Consider the following 20,086-nt stretch of genomic DNA (forward strand, 5'->3'; position numbering starts at 1 on the left):
CTCACTGGCCTCTCTCCTGGACAGCCTTGCTAGGAGGTAAGAGAAAATGGGTTTTCTTGTGAAAGGAAAAATCAGATTCCCTCCACCATCCTAGCTGAGAGTTTAGGGTCTCCAGATGCATATCAGCATCCCTCACAGCTGTCACTATGTCTTACACACTATATACACACATTATCAATAAGACCCAGAAGCATAAAAACGGTCAAACTTGAGACACAGAAGTTTCTAATCCCATAACAAATGTACTCTAGTTCCCATAGGGCCAAATTTCCCAAACAACTGTGGGCTCTACCCCAACCCAGCTTGGGGCTAGTACAAATATTCCCCGGTTGGTCCTCATCATAGCCTCATCTTTACAACCGATTTTACCTTCTATTGGGAACAAAGTGAGTTAATAGAAAAAGTAGTCCTCTGAAAACCAAGCTAATGGACACTCTTGAGCCACCAAGAGTAGGGAAGGTACTTGGACATGCTTCTGAAAGTGAGAATGCTGTGAGAAGCCTTTCCGACTCGCTCATCCATTGCTCATCAGGACCAAAATTCCCAGCTAGAAGCCAAGACAGTCTGTGACTTGAAGAACAGAGAGTTAAGATGCTTCTTTCTGTGATAAAATCAAGACTTCAGGCTTTACCAGTCACACATAATAAAAAACATTTCCCAAACACACAGCTTAGTGAGTGTCTGAATTGTTCCAAATGTTTGTTCACTGGTCACCATTTCTCATACACACTAATGAAATCTCACTTTGACCCAATTGGCTTAAGAGCCAACCCAGTGTCTTTTAGGAGTCCAGAGTTTGAGTTACTATGTTAAATGATGCCAAGATCCAATGGACGTGAAGAAAAGGAATAATTCCACAATCAGAGCTCTACCTGGAGAAACTGCCTGAAATGGACCACGGCAGAATCAGTCTCTAAGAGCAAGTTTTGGGGCACGACTGGTCTAAATAAAAACCCAAATCCTAACAATGCAATGCCTACCACTGCGCTTCACAGTAGATTTAGATTCCTTTCTCTTTTGGAAAAGAATTGCTTTCTAGAGAAAACAGTGTGGGATCCTTAATTCCAAAGTGGCAGTCTTTTTTCCCCACCTAGTAAGATCATAGCCCAAGGAAAAATGTGTGGAAAAAGGAGAGAGAGGAAAAATATCAAATTTTCCCCAGGGCAAACCCCCCAGCAGTGCACATTCCTCACTTTTCCTGCCAACCCAACAAAAACAGCTATCTCCTGTAAATAGGACCAATTCCAGTAACTATCTTCCTGAATGTAACTAACCAGGGGGGGAGTGAAGCAGAATGAGAAAGGGACTGTCCATTAAAACACACTCGGAGACAACTTGTCATTCTCCAGATGCTTGCCTACACCCTCGCAGGGCAGACAGATGCTGTGCATTACTGGGCACTCTCAGCCATGAGAGCCTTCGAGCAATCTTTCAGGAATCTAAGCAGTAAGTTCTTTTCTTGCAGAATAAATGCCTCCTTCTGACCTTGTTTATTCCTCTGCCTCAGAGCATTGCATAATGCCCTGGTCCTAATGTACCAAGAACAGAGGTCAGTGGCCTCGGCACCACTCCCTAAGAATCTACAGGTGGTTCTCACACTGTTCTGGCTTCTCAGGATTCAGCATGAATGCCTCCACCTTAAGTATTTCCACATAAGAGCCTTTCCAATAGCAACTCCCTTGTCACTTGTCCCTAAAATATCAAGGGGAAATCTGTACCAACCACTACGCCACACAAATACTTTCTAACAGGAATTAGCTGATTTAGCTGTTAAACACTCGATGCACTGCTAGAACTAGGTTTTAATTGACAAGAACTGGAAAAATGTCATCAGGATAGACAAAGCAGGCTGTACGGGTCAAGATACCTGCTACACCTAAACACACGCACATATGACACACACAGGGAGTTCCCTACCCTTAAGGCATTACTCCAAACACACAACCGTGCAATTTTTTTTCCCTCAATTACAGTAGTCCCTCCTTATCCACAGTTTTGCTTTCTGAGGTTTCAGTTATCCTGGTCAACTGTGGTTTGAAAATATTAAATGGAAACTTCCAGAAATACATAATTCATAAGTTTTAAATTGCGCACCGTTGAGTAGTGTGATGAAATCTCTCACCAGCCATCTCCATCGCACCTGGCATGTGAATCATCCCTTTGTCCAGTGTGGATATGCTACATCCACTACCTGCCCGTTAGTCACTTGGTAGTCGTCTGGGTTATCAGAATGACTGCCAAGGTATTGCAGTGCTTATGTCCAAGGAACCCTTATTTTACTTGGTAATGGCCCCAAAGAGCAAGAGTAGTGATGCCGGCAATTCGGATATGCCAAAGAGAAGCTGTAAAGTGCTTCCTCTAAGTGAAAAGGTGAAAGTTCTCAACTTAATAAGAAAAGAAAACAATGTATGCTGAGGTCGCTAAGATCTACAATAACTTTTGTTACAGCATATTGTTATAATTGCTCTATTTTATTATTAGTTATTGTTGTAATTTCTTACAGTGCCTAATCTATAAAATAACTTTATCATAGGTATGTATGTATATGAAAATACATAGTATACATAGGATTCAGCAGCATCCATGGTTTCAGGCATCCTCTGGGGGTCTTGGAACACATCCCCCTCTGATAAGAAGGGTGCACTGTATATGGAAAATTGTTTCCATGCTTTGTTTCTACCTTTTTGACAATCTAAAAATATTATACCTAAGTTTCCAAAGACAGTATATATTATTCTGCCATTTATATTTAAAAAAAGGATAAATATATAAGCATATGCTGTATATTAACAGAATATCTCTGGGATAATTCTCAAGAAATTGTTAAGTGGGAAGGAGTCTTGCTTTTCCATGTATATCTTTTTGCGCTTTATTTATTTATTTATTTATTTTGAGGAAGATTAGCCCTGAGCTAATATCTGCCGCCAATCCTCCTCTTTTTGCTGAGGAAGACTGTCCCTGAGCTAACATCCGTGCCCATCTTCCTCTACTTTATATGTGGGACGCCTGCCACAGCATGGCTTGACAAGCGGTGCCATGTCCACACCCGGGATCCGAACCGGTGAACCCTGGGCTGCCAAAGTGGAATGTGCGAACTTAACCGCTGCACCGCCGGGCCAGTCCCTTTTTATGCTTTTGAATTTTGGACAACGTGCCTATGTTATTTATTTAAAAATTAAAAATTAGGGGCTGGCCCCGTGGCCAAGTGGTTAAGTTCACGTGCTCTGCTTTGGTGGCCCAGGGTTTCTCCGGTTCGAATCCTGGGCATGGACATGGCACGGCTCATCAAGCCATGCTGAGGCGGCATCCCACATGCCACAAGTGGAAGGACCCACAACTAAAACTACACAACTATGTACCAGGGGGCTCTGGGGAGAAAAAGGAAAAATAAAATCTTAAAAAAAAAGTTAAATTAAAATGTTACGCCCAGAACAAAATCCTCCTTGTGAAATGCATGGGCACAGACATCTGTCAGTCTTCACAGTGCCCGGCCATCCACAGAGCATTTTCCGGCAGCCCAGCAGGGCCCAGCACAGAGCAGCCACTCAAGCAGCGTCACAGTCTCCCTCCCACACCCCCGCCTTCATGCAGTTGGCACAATACTTGGAAGAGGTCTCCAAGGAAATCATCAGGACTGAAAACCAACACACTCATATTTGAATTTCCCAGAAAGGCCTTTTTCTGCCAGAGGCTGAAGGGGAAAGCTGGGGCCAGAATGTGAGGACAGAGACTGCCTTGGCATATTTTTCTTGCCAACAGGCAGACCCTTGGCTTCAAAGCTGCTCTCAGGAAACCATGAGTGGGGTTGAGGGTCTCAGTCAAGATAAACAGACCATGAGTGACACACACGTCAGGATTTGATTTTCTGAGCGGAAGCCAGAATTTGCTGACCAAGTCCATCCTGATGTGTACCCTTTCCACAACATCACCTAACCATTTGCAGCACCCCTCTCTCTCCCCATAACAGCCTGACTTAAACCCACTTTCCCAGCCCATAAACCCCACTCCCTACTCATATTTGTCAAGTTTCCTCCCCTGGCCAAGGAGTTTCACAACCAAAGTCAACTGAATCACAGAATTTGTTCATTCCAGGAAGGCAAACCAATCCATAAGCCCTGCATAATGCGGAATAATGAAAGTCTTTGAATTGAAAACCCTTCCAGACCGGCAGAGGGGGACCCACCCCATGTGACAGGATGCGGTCAGGACAGCACTACACAGGCCTCACCTGCAGCTCTGACCCTCCTCGCCCTAATCTTGCCAGGCTCTTACTCAGCCAATTAATACCTCCCTTCGCCCAGTCCCTTATGACCCTCAGGGGTTAGAGGCCTCTGCTGGGCACCTCCAGTAGAAAGGAGCCGAGACATGTCCAATCTGTGTTTCTGGTGGCTCCTTGGTCCCTCGTCTCCACAGGAGTGAGCAATCCCTACAGCTCTTCCTGCTCACTCCAAAGATACACAGGTTCAAGATCTTATACCAGCTGTAGGGAAACCAGAACAGCATCCCACAGTGGGGAAGTGGAGAAGTGGGGATGAGGGGTGCCATGTCTGTTATTTACTCCACGGACTTGAGTCACACTACTTTCTGTGGGAGGCTTCTCCATCACCTCTCTTCACTCAATCTATGAACATTTTTAAAAGAAATGTACAGAGAAACACTGCAAACACCAGTTGATCTATGTAATCAGGCCAAGTGGTCAGTTTGAAAGGAGAATCAGGGTAGCAGCCCTAGAGTATTTGTTTTTCGTCTTTGCTGCCCTGTGGGTACATTGTTACAGCCAGCAGAGCAAGAAGAAGGAGGGAAGGGTATGGTCTAAGAATCCAACACAAACAATTAAACATGTTTGCAAGAAAGAGAGAATTTTTTATAGATGAAAGGAATAGGCATATGGAGAAATTTATAATCCAACCCAGAATCTCACCAACTCAACTATAATCTCTTTGTGGGCAGGGGCATAGTGGATTGCTGGTACACAGCAAGTGCTCAGAAAAACAGGTGAATTGAGGTGCTGCAATGAAAATTTACCTAAACTCCCACATACGGCTAGCTCAGTATTCACCATAATCACCCATCACAGAATCCGTGATGACAAATCAATGCACAAATTGTTCTCACACTTAGTTCAACTGCATCCCTGAAAGCCTGGGCTTCGGAGAAACATTTGTAAATGAAAACCTGCAGCTATTAAGCAAGTTCTGTGAAATAACGCAGTGCAATAATTAATGAATACAATAATTTCAGAGTTTCAGAAATTTTGTTTCCTCATTGTTTAATCAGTGTGTTGATGATACAGGCATTGAGAACCCTTACTAAAATTCTCAATTTGCATTTTTGTAAAAATATCTTAAGTTTAATGAGTAAAACAAACCTGAGCAGTCAAAACGAGATCAACGTTATTCATGGAGTCTAATTAAGGTGAGGCACAGTGCCATTTGGTGGGGTGGAAAGAGGACATAAGGAAGAGAAATCAGAACACAGACCCGCTTGCAAGCAGCTCACAACCTTATTGTCTGGCACCCACCCCAAAGCTCCTGAATTGACTCAGAGTTAAGCAGCTCAGGGCCCCACTCCCAGACTCAAGAAGTGGTCACTAAGTTTCTATCCTACCGTGGACTGGACTGCTTCACCTCTCTCCTACCCCAGCCGGCCTGTGCTGACCAGTGGACCTTGAAATCCTTGGCTGCTTGACTTTGCCAATCCTTAACCTCAGCTAAACTCAGTCACCACATTTCTCCTTTCTGCTCCCAAGTCACTAAATGATGCTGTGGTGAAGAGACCCTAACAGACCTTACAAATTCAAGCCAGGCAATCTCAGCGGGCCCTTAATGCAGCTTGACCTAGGTTCTTCACTACCCAGAGGCTCACATTAGCTCTTCTAGCGCTTTTCTGCTGTTCTGTAATGCTCAGTCTCACCCTTCCTGTCTCTCACTCAGACCATCAGACAGACAGCCCCGCAACTCCCCCCACCTCAGTGTCCTTATGTCTTTATGCGGATTTTTTTTCCCTCTTATGCCTAAGAAATGTCCAAAATATGGGACTGGAGTCCACAACCCCTGCCTTAAAATTTACCTTCTAGCCTCCTGGATTACTTCATCTCAGGCTGCTCTGTCTCCTTCCTCTTACATGTTCTATTTCCCACGTCCTGCTTCCACTTTCTTCCCCATACCCAATCTCTAGGAAATCTCACTCGTTCCCACGAATTCATTCAGAAGACTCACTAATTCTGCAACTCCATCTCTTATCTCTCTTCAGCTCTAGAATCACATTTCCAACTATTGCTTCAACTTTTCCAAATGCATGTCCCATGAGGACTTCGAACTCGATTCTGCTCAAACAAGACATATGATCTCTCCTTCCTCCAGGACCCTCCTCTTCTCCCTGTTCCTTCTCTGTCAATGACATCACCATCACCCCAAGACATTCAGCCTAGAAACTGACTGACAGCTCCACCTGCTGCCTCTCCGGATCAACCACCATGTTTGTACTGAAACCATACTTCCCATGGGTTGCTCCTAGCCAATAACTAAGCCCAGGAGAACTAATGCAGACCCCTTTTTGCAAGACGTGGGACTCCTCCCACGGATGACTTTGGCTCGAGGACTCCCACTCAAACTAACCAAACCTTTCTGAGGTCGGCGCTGTAGTCTAAGACTCTTCCTTCCCAATCACCCTTCCACCTCTCTCCCGTTCCACCAGGGTCAAACCCGTATCACAGCCTAAAGGCTCCTCTGCCTTCTGCTTCCACTCCCATTAAATTTCCTGCATGACTAAAAATGTCTTGTTGTCTGATTCCCGGTGGACCTGAACTAATGCACATTTAACATCTCACCTCTAAACTCTCCAGCAACCTCCCAGCTGGTCTCCTTGCCTCTGATCTGACCTCAGAGGCACTCTGCAAAACACAAGTTGAATCACATCATTTCCCTCTGTAATAACTGTGAATGTCTCAACAATGATATAGAGGAAAACAAATCCCTTGTCATGGCTCTGAGCCCTCCATACCTTGCTTTCCACGCCTCTCTGCAGCCTTATGTTCTACTAGCTATCCCTCAAGTAACTATGTATCTCCACATTTCCACGCCTCTGCTCATGCCATAACTTCAGCCAAAGTATTCACCTTATTTGCAGATCTGTAAAGTTATTCAATATCTATCCCCATATCAGTTGTAACCTACAGTCAGGGGTCATATCTTCATCATCTTCTGCCTCCTGACTCGTGCTAACCGTGCCTAAAACAGTGTCTGATCTTCCATAGGAGCCTCTTAATAAATGAGGAATGGAAGCAGATGGAGGACGCTGAAGAAACAGATTTGGTGATAGTAGCTTGTAACTCAATGGTGACAAGTGTGAGCAGGCTGCAGCATTTAGTATATTAATGACTCTATGTACCTTAATAGCCCTCCAGAGTAAGACTATATTTATAATACAGTTTAATTTATTTCATTTTGATAGCACTGAATATTTTTAAAAAGTTAAATAAATTCATTATAATTTAAGATATGTATGTTATCTTAGGAAGCATATGCTAATTTGGATGAACGTGGTAGTTTTAAAAATATGTCTGTAGAGGACTTTTAGGGCAGTGAAACTATTCTGTATGATACTGTAATGGTGGATACATGTCAGTATACATTTGTCCAGACCTACAGAATGTACACTAGGAGTGAATAAACTACAGACTTGAGTGATACTGATATGTCAGTGTAGGTTGTGGGGTATTAATGTAGCAGTGGGGTATGTTGATAATGGGGAGGCTATGCATGAGTGGGGGCGGGGAGTATATGGGAACTCTGTACTTTCTGCTCAATTTTGCTGTGAACCTAAAACTGCTCTAAAAAAATAAACTCTACTAAAAATATGTCTGCTAACTTGTTTACACTCCTCCCTTCAAAAGGTGGAAACTAATTCCCCATCCCCTGAATTCAGGCCAGATTTAGTGACTCATTCTAATGAACAGAATATAGTGCATGTGATGCTATAGGACTTCCAAAAGCTAGGGCATAAAAAGAATAGCTTCCGCCTGGCTGTCTTTCTCCCTTGAATCACTAGCTCTGGGGGACTCCAGCTGCATATTGAGAGGACACTCAAGCAGCCTGTAGAGAGACCTATGTGAGGGGGCACTAAGGCCGCCCACTAACAGCCAGCACCAACTGGCCAGCAATGTGAGTGAGCCACCTGGGAAGTGGCTCCTCCAGCCCCAGTTGAGCATCCACCAATGTGTGAGTGTAACCTAATTAGAAACTCTGAGCCAGAACCACCCAGCTTAGCCGCTCTTGGATTCCTGACCCACAGAAACCGTGGGGATATAAATGTTCATTGTTGTTTTAAGCAACTGGGTTTTGCAGCAATTCTTATTTAGCAAGAGATAACTTATACAATGGTTTTTCAAAAAAAAAGAGTCACTTAAATATTGTTAAAGAAGTAATTTCATTTATATAAAATATCTTTGATAATGCTGTCTGAATTCCACGATCCTTTAAAAAGATGAAGAGGAAAAAAGTTCGTTTATATTTTATGTTCTTTGTCCCAATCACTGACTTATTTGGCCCCTCATCACCACATGTCAGCATATTTGTATCCTTTGTATGTCAAAAAATAATAAAGTCCCAAACATTTTAATGCTAAAAATGATACTTTATAGGGACTGAGATTTCTAGCTTGGTTTTCTAATTATAAAAGGAAGGGGAAAAAACTGGTTATAATTTATTTTAGGATTCATCTCTCTTAAAATAAATATTTCACCTCTCAACTTCTATCAAGACATACTTCCAAATATTTATCTGAAAATCCCTGTGGTATAACAAGAAATATATTTGCTTGGCATCTTTGGAATTTTCTAAATAATAGGAGTGTCTTTTGTTCATAAAAGCTCTTTTGATCACATCTGAGTTTATGCTAATGAAGTGACTTAGGATGGGGTCCCTACATAGCCCTAGGATGGGGTGGTTACCAGAAAGACCAAGTGATTAGAGGGCTGGAACTTTTAGCCCAACCCACAGACCCCTGGGAAGGGGCAGGTGGTGGGGGGCACTGCAAATTAAACTCTATTAAAACTCTTGAACAACAGATTTCATGAGCTTCTAGGACGGCTACTGCATCCACATGCTGGGAGGGTGGCCCACCCCAGTTCCATAGGGACAGGGGACAGAAGCTCCTGTGCTCGGGACCCTTCTAGACCTCCCCTGTGTACCTCTTCATCTGGTGGTTCACTTGGATCTTTTATAATAAACTGGGAAACATAAAGAAATGTTTCTCTGAGTTCTGTGAGCCACTCTACCAAATTAACCGAGCCCAAGAAGAAGACAGTGGGAACTTCCAATTTATAGCTTGTTTGCGAGAAGCACAGGCAACAAGCTGGACTTGTGATTGGCATGGGCGGGGGGAGGCAGGTTTGGAGGACTGAGCCCTTAACCTGTGGGATCTGATGCTATCTCCACGTGGATAGTATCAGAATTGAGTTAAATTTGTAGGACACCCAGTCAGTGTCCGCTAAGAATTGGAAAATTGCTTGGTAGTGTTGGAAAATACTCCAGAATCCCCAAATGATTAACAGCATAATTATTCTGATAAGATTCTATCAAGGATGAGATGGTAACAATACTCAAATACTTCTCTAATTATGTTTTGCACGTGGCGTTTTGCCATTTTCTTTTTCTCAGTGAAGGTACTGCCTTTATTTCTTTGAGTTTTTTCCTTCTTATATAACATATTTACATACACACATACAAAAAACACCCCAGTCAACGTAAAGATATTGTGTTCTCTTCTAAGAGGAGAAGATATATTTCAACTCCTTACTCTGTTTCAGAAATCTGTTTTTCCATCCAATTTCACTTCATTTCTGAACACTCACAGGATTTAATCCATAGTTCTCATAGCACCTGGGACTTTTTAACTTTCTGACAATTTATATTAAGAAGGTAAGATGTAAGCTCCTTGACCTAGTGATTATGTTTATTCATATATTTATCCTCATAGTGCCTTGCACACAGTAGATGGTCAATAAACATTTAACAATTTAGGCAGTAGTTTAACTATCCAAGGTATCAGTCAGATAAGCAGTATCTACCTAACAAGCATTAGTGACAAAAATATAAGGACAAGACAGACTCTTTTGTGAGACTAAATATACAATGAACAATAGTCGGACCATACATGACCAGAGAACTTTCACTCATAACCTGCAGCAACCTGCTCAGGAAACCAACCTCTTAACTACAGGACACCACCCCAGAAGACAGCCTGCTGTGAGTTAGGCTTGCAGAAAGCCAAACTGCTATCTCCAGTGACAATCCAGGAAACTGCTCAGTAACAATCAGGCCAAAATAGCCAGGACTTGACTAATAAATGACAACTTCCCTAATTTTCTCCCTGCCTCCAACTGAAGATAAATCACACAAAGCCAAATATGCACCCCTAATCAATCACATAGAATGGCTGCTTCTAGTTGCCCGCCTACAGCTTCTCCAGCAAGGGCACACCTGAAGCCTACCCTTCATTCCACTATCAGACTTTCCGGCTCCTCCGCCAAAACAAAAGGCTGACTCCCCTGCTTTAACAAGTTCAGAATAAATAGCCTTTGCTTCTCTCATTTGGTTGGTCTTCATCTATTTCCACAGTTGTATAATGAAAATCCACTGGAATCATCCTAGTTAAAGATGAAATAACAATTCATATAAGCTGGGAACTAAAGGAACCAGGAATGGCCAAGAGAGAACCTTGTTAGACCGAGAAATCTAAAGGCAGGAGCTGACGACGGACATCATATGACTGAAACACACAACTGATGTCCACAGCCTGGGGTACAGCTGCCCTGGCTAGCTGTCCTTGAGGCCAGTTCACGAGAGTACACAACCTCACTTGGGTGACAGAGCCACCACCTGCAGCTGTGTTACACAACACCTCCCTCTGCTCCCCACCCTCCATTAACCACTTATTAAACATCATTCCAAACGATGTGGCTTAGAACATTAAGTTCTCACAAGTCCATCAAAAGTCGCATTCTGACAGCTCAGCTGCTCGGTTACGGTTGAATGATTTGAACATTAGGGGGTTTTGTTTCTCCTCTCTCTTCCTAAGCATGCTCACATTAAGCAATGTGCAATTTCGTGTAAACTTGAAACCCTGCAGCTTCTGTGAAGTTATGGGCTAGTTGTGTCTGGTTAGCTTGAGATGATTTCACTGAAAATACTACACAGCAAGGCATACCCTAGCTAAAAGTGACTGGCTTCGGTCATAAACAAAGTGCTTTTAAATTTTGTATTAATTACAAAATAAATAGTTATTGTAGAAAATCTAGAAAAAGCAAAGTAATAAAAATCCAAATGGCACCATCCAGATAAAGGAATGTTCCCGCTGACATATATCCTTCTAGTCTTTTTTCCTTTGTGTGTGTGTGGGCGTCCAAGGGGGGATTCACCTGAACAGGATGAAACTGATAGGTTTTTTTTTCCTTTAAACATTGGCACCTGAGCTAACAACTGTTGCCAATCTTTTTTTTTTTCCTGCTTTATCTCCCCAAATCCCCCCTGGTACGTAGTTGTATATCTTAGTTGCAGGTCCTTCTAGTTGTGGCATGTGGGACACCACCTCAACGTAGCCTGACTAGCAGTGCCATGTCCATGCCCAGTATCCAAACCAGCGAAACCCTGGGCCACCGCAGCGGAGCGCGAGAACTTAACCACTCAGCCATGGGTCCTGCCCCACTGATAGGGTTTTGAACTGAGTAGCTTTGTTTGTTTCTCTGAAGTATAACTTACGGAGAAGCCAACTGATAATCAAGGTATTCTTTCAAGGCACTTCCTGAAGCGTCCAGTGGTGGGGAGCATCCTGCGTGACAGATGAACCATCTGTACTTCCCTGATTCTATCAGGTCACTCTGTCCTATGCATGCTGGTCCCTCAGCCTGGAGGAGCCTCTCCCAGCCTTGATCAGCAGATCATCACTACTCATCCTTAAATACCTAGCCCCAGTCCTGCACCTCTGTCACTCCTTCCCTCACCCTGGCAGTGGGCCTGAGTGATCCCATACCTGCACTCTCAGCATGTCACTGCATTTCCACTAGGACAGTTGGCAAATGGCAGAGAGATTCCAGTGTGATGGGACTTATTCACATCTGTACACTGGATACTTCAGAAGAGTCAGGACAGGAGTTTTCTACTTTGTACACCCACCCCCTTGCAGAGGACACAGTGAAAACAGTGCCTGGAGTGCAGAACTGCCTGGCTTTAATTCTGCCTCCATCGCTTACCAGCTATGACCTTGGGCAAGTTACATATCCTCTGAATGCCATGGTTTCTTCATCTTAAAAACAGAGGTGATATGGTACTTACTTCACAGGGTTATAATAAGGATTAAATTAATACATGAAAAGCAATTTTAAAAGAGCTCAGTACTTAGTAAGCACGTGGTCAGCACATAAACGTTTTTGAGATTATTGTTAGCATAAGAAGTAACCCAAGTACCTCCACACTGCTTACAACTCTCACAACCTTCTTTTTACTCAGCAATGAGGGCATTTAAGACTCATAAAACCAGCTCTTATTAGTTTTCTCTGTACACGGCAAACAAATATTTGGTCCAGAATACCTCTCTGACTATAATACGACACGGGCATTTCCGTGAAACTAGGTTCGGATGACACAGCTCCATCATTAAACGGAAATGCTACTACTGGAAGTTAGGTGCAGCAATTTGCTCTCCCCACGTGGAGAACATTCATGAATCGTGCCGTGCACACCTCAGAGTAAACACTGATGCTTTTCTGAGGCGTTCTGCACACACCCTCACCCACCACCCGAGCTCACTCTTCTAGGAAGCAAGCTTTGCTGGAGACCTTGCGCACTTCAGGGCAAGAGAAGACTCCTGACTGGGCGGTATTTTCTCTGAGCCACCTCAGACTAACCGGATGGAACCAGCCCCAAAAACCTCACAGAAGCTGCTGGGTTTAATGTTTACACTTAATTGCAAATTACTTATCAGGAGCCAGCTTCCAAGAGAGAGGAGAAATAGAATCCCCTAATATTTAAATTATTCAGCTGGAAACAAGTAGCTGAACTAAAAAAAGGTAAACAACTTTGACACATTTCCTAGGCTCTAATGCTCTTAAAGAACATCTTTTAGAGTCTATTGTAAAAAGGGCTGACCTAAACATTCTCTGGCTTTGAAAGTCTCAAGAAGGCATTTACTTATCCAAATATCTCCCTAAGGCTTGCTTTAAAAATATACAACTCTTTGTTCTTTAAATATCCAATGAATCAAGATTCTCATTTCCTAAAATTGAAATAAATAAGGCTTCCAGCTATCCCTACATCTCAATCAGCTCAGTTAAAGAAAATTGCAGATTTTCTTGTATGAGAAAGGTCCCTGCCATCAGGGGAAATGGTTCAAATTTGAAACTAACAAGGGGAGCAGTCCTCAGCATTGCTTGAGTTAGGATATTAGCCAGCTGGCGCTGGGCAAGCTTCAGACCTCAAGTTGTCTAATTTAAAACAAAATAAAGCTTACTTCCACATATCCTTTCTGTCCTAAAACCTAAATCAAAGCAAACCAATTGCCTTCTCTTCACTTGACTCCAGAAGTAAAAGAGATAGCATCTCTTTAATTCAAAACCATATAACCCCAAGAAAATTCTTTCCTGCAAAAAAAAAAAAAAAAGTGCTCTTCAGCTCCACCTCTCCCCTTGACTTGTGGATTCTTGCCTCATTCCATGGAAGACAAACATTCACATAAAAATACCTCTAAAAGGCAGTCTTCAGACCATTTAAAACATTTTAAATATAAAATAAAAATTCTAAGAAAGCTTACGAGTAAACTAAGCTTTCTTAACCAAGCATGAATCTTATTTGTGTACTTCTCTATAAAAATCATCCAGGTGTCAGCCACGTTGCCTAGCGGTTAAGTTCGGAACCCTTCACTTCGGCGGCCTGTGTTCAGTTCCAGGCAAGGACCTACACCACTCACCGGCCGCCTGCGATGGAGACCCACACACAAAACAGAGGAAGACGGGGAAAGATATTAGCTCACGGTGAATTTCCTCAAGCAAAAAAAAAAAAAAAAAAAAAAAAATATATATATATATATATATATATCATTCAGACTTGAAAAGTACTGCTGCCTTTCAGTAGGTATAAATAATAAAATTTGGATGTGAGATAAGAAAACAATTTGGGACTATTTTGGTATAAAGAACCCTGGGCTAGGAGGCCAGATGTCTGGGTCTCCTCGCATTTTTGTCACTTCCCTAGTTACATGAACCTAGGCAATTCCTTTTTCCCTTCTGAGTCTGCATCCTGATCTGCAAAGAGGTGATGACACCTCTCAACCCAGAGGATGAGAGAAACATGGCCGGTGACGGGAGCCTGGGAAGTGGGGAGTACTCCACACGCATTTGAGATAAAGACATAGAAAGGCGCTGCGTGGACTCCATCCTAGGGACCAGAACTGACTGCTCTGGGAAATAAATATTGTACCTTCTCTCGCCCCTTGAGGTACCCATTTATTTTAATAAACATGGTCCCATTCCTGAGCAATCCCAAACCACAGCTGCACTTTCAGAGACTTCAGAAAACAAATAGGCCGGAGCAAGCGGAGTCTAAGGGAGGCCTCCCGGCCACTTACAAACAGGGTCTTCCATTTTCAAGGGTCTTTTCAAGCGGATGCTGGCGGGAACGGTCTTCTCAATCAGGTCATCAACGCTCTAAAATTAAAACGCAAGTCCGTGAACACTAAAAGGAGAGGAAAGTGCTTCTGAGTTAAGAGTCACCTCCGTATTTTGCATCTACAAAGGCTTGTGGGAACCTCATTTAAATCGCCTAATTAGAGTTTCTTTTTAAGCGGAAAAGAACAACTTTGAGCAAACCAGAAATCACTTGGAGGAAAGAAAATAATGAAGCGGGGTGGTAATTCGGCCACTCCGGGTTGGATTTCAGTCGGCAACCGCAAATTGGATAAACCAGGAGGTCGTCCTCTTGCAAAGTTAGGACTCATCAGCAGGGCGACTTGGGTTGAAAAACACACGGTTTAGAGGAGCGAAGAGCGGGGGAGAAGAAAGTAAGCGGGAGGGAGAAGGGGCGCCTCCACGCCAGGGCCCGGGACCGGGGCGCGGGTCCCAGCCCGAGCGAAGCAGAGCTCCGGACTGGGGCCGGGAGGCCGCGCCGGCAGAACCCGGGCGGGGCTGGGTGAGGCCCCGGAGGGCCGGGTCGGGGGTCCTTACCGCCAGCCCCAGGGCCTGTAGCATCTCCCTCTGGTCTTTGTCCCCGGGGCCGACGTGCCTCCGAGCGAAGTCGTCGTGTCTGGGCAGGAGGCGCTCGAGGAGGCGCGAGGCCCCAGTCCCGCTGCTGTCCCCGCCGCCGCCACTGCTGTCGCGGCCCCGCGGCGCCCAACGCGGTCCCGCGCCTCCAGCCAGGCGGCGGCCGCCCGCGACTCCGCAGCCCAGACGCAGCCCCCAGGCCCTGGCGCACGTCTGCATGGTCGCGGCCACCGTCCCCTGCCCCGGCCGCGAGGGTCAACCGTGTTCTCGGCCCCTCCTTTGGTCGCCGTCCCCCGGGTGGCGGCTGCCTCCGGCGTTGAGCCCCTCTGCACCGGACGACCAGCGGGACGGATGGATGGATGCTCCGGGGCAATGAATGGGCTCTGCGCTCAGCCTGGACACGCGCGCAAAGTTGTTGCTCCACGCGAGGCACCTGCTCGGCACACTTTAAGCGTCGCCCTGGGGGCGGGAGTTGGGATGGGGCCAGCAAACGCTCGGCCAATGGGAGTGGACAGAGGGGCAGGGGCGGGGTCTGCTCCGCCCCCACCCCATCTCCCTACCCCCTTCTCAGGCCCTCCGCGGAGTCCCGCGGCTCTCTGGCCCAGAGCCTGCCATCCTCGGTTACTCCTACTCCTCTCAGGCCAGGACGCTCCATGCGACCCGCGCCAGAGTCTGGGGCCGCACTGGCGCGGGATCCGGGTGGACAGTCGCGGGCAAAGTGCCTGGGAGACTCAGCTGAGATGGACGATGATTCTGACAGGGAGGCCAGACTCAGTGTTGGGAAGTCTCCATTCAATAGTTTTAGAGAATCTTTTCCTGTCATCTCTCATGGAAACCAATACGGGCAGATGAGCGTTCTTTTATAGTTGTAGGTTCATGGGCAAGTTACTCAACCTCTGAGCTTCAGTTTTCTCATCTCACAGAGCTGGATGGGATTCAAAAGAGAGTACACATTGAAAGCACTGCCATCCATAACACTAGGCTTGAACCACCTTTCTCTCTCCTTTTCTTTCTATGTGTTTGTGTGGGTGTGTACGGAAAAAATACAAAAAGATATTAAGGTATACATTTTGCACTATCATCTTAGTTGGAAAATTATTTATATCTGGATATTGTGTAAATCTAAGTTCTCTAGCTATCTCTTGAGATTTTTATCAAGAGAATGAACTTTCGGGCCGCCCGGTGGCGCAGCGGCTAAGTGCGCACCTTCTGCTTCGGTGGCCCTGGGTTCCCCGGTTCGGATCCCGGTGCAGACGTGGCGCCGCGTGGCAAGCCATCCTCTGGTAGGCATCCCACGTATAAACTGGAGGAAGATGGGCGCAGATGTTAGCTCAGGGCCGGTCTTCCTCAGAAAAAAGAGGAGGATGGGCAGATGTTAGCTCAGGGCTAATCTTCCTCGGAAAAAAAAAAAGAGAGAGAGAGAATGAAATTTCATTCCAGTTGTCCTAATATGAGGAAGAGAGAAAAGCCAAAGTCATCAGAACATTACTTGTACTTTGACTAGGGAAAAATAGAACCTATTGCCCTTCTCTTCCTCTAAGCTTCTCCTTCAGTCATCCTCTGCACACTCTGGATTCTGTAGCTCACAGGCACGGACACCAGGCAGACAGGCAGGAAAGTATGAAACAAAGAAGAGTAGACAAAATGCGTATGTATGGCAAGCAGGGGTGGGTGGTGAGCTGGAAGGGCTGGTTGAATGTCTCTGAACAGTTTTTCATTCATTTGGAATTGAAATTACAGCCTTCATAAAAGTTGGAAGATACCCTCAGTGCTAGAAGCCATGGGTGGAGGGGAGCAATTTACTTTTATCCCCATTCCTCTGCATGTTCTTTCTAAGTATCACAAGGACTGGAAGCCAGAGAACTACAATTCCCAGATTCCTTTGGCTCCAAGATTCTGGATGTTATTATTCTCCTGTCAACAAGATACACTAATGTGAGAATTGGAGAATGGAATAAAAGCAGAAAACATTTTCTTGTTTCTCTGACAGCAGCAGACAGATGCATGGAGGGCAGCAAACATGGAGTGCTTCCCTACCAGCCACTCATGCTGGTACAGCAAGGCAGCTGTGTCCCTCACTGAAAATTTCCTGTGATTTTCCAACCTAGGAGGCAGCAGGAATTTCTTGCTGTCCTGGATAGTGGCGGTCTACCTACTCTGTCTTTTGTTCTTCCACTCCTTCCAGTGGTTTTGTGTGCACCTATTTCTGGCATTTTAATCCTCCTCTGCTTGAAACTTCAAGTGATTTGTTTGTTTTCCCAAATAAACCTTAATAGAGACCATAACTGAGGCCAAGTGGCTTTAGGAAACTGACTCCCAAAGACAGAAACCTGGGATTGGCTATCTGACCTGGTTCTGATGGAAGACAGTGATAACATCATCACTAGTGGAAAATGGGATCATAATAGTGTCAGCCATGAAATAGAAAGAGTAACTTAAATTGTCAGTGAAAATAAAGTGCTATGGAAGGCAAGTCTTTGCTAAACCAGATAGTTGTTGGGTTAGACCCTTCCGGTAGGAATGATGCCTACAAGGACTATAGAGAGGGCTAGTTGCTTCTGAATGTCCCAGAGAGTTTATGGGATGAACTGGCAGCTCATAGAACTATAGAGCTTCCATACTCTAAAAGAATCTCTTAACTTCTATAGCTGCAGGGAGAAGGTATTTACAAATCAGACCCAATGTTTGATCCTGTGGATTGCCAAATTATCAAACAAGTTGAATTTATAGCCTTGTTAGGTCTCACATGTGAAAGCTTTGGATTAATTAGAAACTCTAAGACTTGTAATGGGAACATTTTGGTAGTTTGGGTTGAATTTGACTATTTTGAACCCCCAAATCCCACTGAGCCCCCCTTGCCATCTGCAGAAGTCCCTCCTACCCTCTCTGAAATGCTGGCCATCCCTTGCTTGAAGACCCTGTAATGGTTTCACTAAAGCATTAACCTTGCAAAGGTATGCCAACGCTTCTTTACGTCTAGATCCACAACCAGAGTCAGATTTCAGCATACACGAGGAAGATCAACAAGACATCTGACACCAGAGAAGCTTACATAGGGAAATAATTGCAAGATATTGCTAATGTATATCATCATTGGAGGATTTCTGTGTAGGAGTGGGCTCTAGACCAAGGAAGAGGAATATAATATTGAAATTATTGATGTGTTTGTAGCACCAGAGATTCTGGATTCAATGTATTAGCTCAATCAGCCAGGAGTGGCTCTAAGGGTTTGCTCTGAGTTGGTTGACCAGACTCAACCATAGCCTCCATTAAATTAAGGTAAAATACTAGAACTTTCTTGGTATAATAGAGAAAAAAGGATCCTATGGCTTGGTGAGAAAGGTATCTTGGGATGGATTTACCACGTGCAATGCACTATTCAACCCTTTCAGTGAATCCCTCAGGAAGGCACACAGGACAATCACTTTACCTAAACATTGAGAAATCCATTGGTAAGAGGAGCAGCAGTATTTTTGAAAAATTCTGTACTTCTGTGTCTGCATGTGTGAGATGATGGTGAAAGATGCCCTTGTTGAAATGGACTCCCCGATTTCTTTTTTATTTTTTTGAGGAAGATTAGCCCTGAGCTAACATCTGCTGCTGATCCTCCTCTTTTTGCTGAGGAATACTGGCCCTGAGCTAACATCTGTGCCCGTCTTCCTTTACTTTACATGTGGGATGCGTGCTACAGCATGGCTTGCCAAGCAGTGCCATGTCTGCACCTGGGATTCGAACCGGCGAACCCCAGGCTGCCGAAGCAGAACGTGCAAACTTAACCATTGCACCACTGGGCCAGTCCCTGGACTCCCCGATTTCAATGGTAATGATGGAGTCTTAGAGTGGTAGAGACCACTAGGCAGCACTAGAAAGCAGAGAAAAGTGGGCAAATTTGCTGTAATGGGCAGTAGAGTCAGAGGGGTAACTAATCAGGCTTGATCTATAGGGATCTTTGGTGCTCACTAATTAATGAGCAGCCTATGAAAATTTTACTTAATCTGGTGAACCAAAATTTGATATGTCACCCAAATGGAGAGACCCACTCTCTCATCCAATTCTCTTACTTTAGCTCGTTCATAGACCCAGAACCTCTCAGATGCAGGGCCCCTTAAGAAGGAATTCTTGGAGCTGGCCCCGCGGCCTAGTGGTTAAGTTCGCGCGCTTTCCTGCAGGCAGCCCAGTGTTTCGTTGGTTCGAATCCTGGGCGCGGACATGGCACTGCTCATCGAATCACACTGAGGCAGCGTCCCACATGCCACAACTAGAAGGACCCACAATGAAGAATATACAACTATGTACCAGGGGGCTTTGGAGAGTAAAAGGAAAAAAATAAAATCTTTATAAAAAAAAAAAAAAGAAGGAATTCTTGAGAAAAGATCTTAGGACTCTGCTATAAGTATACACTGTAAATCTTCCCCCAAACTCCCCTGAAGATACCTGTGGCCATTTACCAAGTGTGCTAATTAATTTTATGTATCAATTTGGCTGGGCCACAGTGCCCAGATCTGTGATCAAACATTATTCTGGATGTTTCTATAAGAACATTTTTGGATGAGATTAACACTTAAATCAGTGGACTTTAGTCAAGCGGATTGCCCTCCGTAAAGTTTGTGGGCCTCATCCTCTCAGTTGAAGGCCAGAATAGAACAAAAGACTGATCTCCCTTGAACAAGGGAGAATTCTGCAGCAGACAGCCTTTGGAGTCAAACTGCAACACTGGCTCTTACTTTATAGGCTTTGGACCACCAGCCTCTATAATCACATGAGCCAATTCCTTAAAATCTATTTCAATATATATATGTATATATATACTATTGATTCTGTTTCTATGGAGAACCC

General features: G+C 44.6%; 1 protein-coding gene across 4 annotated transcripts in view; it reads right to left on the reverse strand.

Annotated features, from left to right (window-relative positions):
• The window catches only part of GLDC (glycine decarboxylase), a 90,971-nt gene extending 74,417 nt beyond the window's left edge, over positions 1–16,554 (reverse strand). For 2 of the 4 annotated variants that reach the window (XM_070590130.1, XM_070590129.1), the window contains exons 1-3: positions 16,457–16,554; positions 15,215–16,175; positions 14,620–14,698 (exon numbers count right to left, since the gene is read on the reverse strand). In XM_070590130.1, the coding sequence (XP_070446231.1) occupies positions 14,620–14,698; positions 15,215–15,469 (334 nt within the window). In that variant the 5' untranslated portion in view covers positions 15,470–16,175; positions 16,457–16,554. Of the gene's footprint in view, positions 1–14,619; positions 14,699–15,214; positions 16,176–16,456 lie in introns of those variants that run through there. The other 2 variants (XM_070590132.1, XM_070590131.1) reach the window with 1 other exon arrangement.
• Between the last annotated feature and the right edge of the window lie 3,532 nt (positions 16,555–20,086).

The sequence above is a fragment of the Equus przewalskii genome, chromosome 22, assembly GCF_037783145.1.
Source record: "Equus przewalskii isolate Varuska chromosome 22, EquPr2, whole genome shotgun sequence".
Taxonomy (NCBI): Eukaryota; Metazoa; Chordata; class Mammalia; order Perissodactyla; family Equidae; genus Equus; species Equus przewalskii.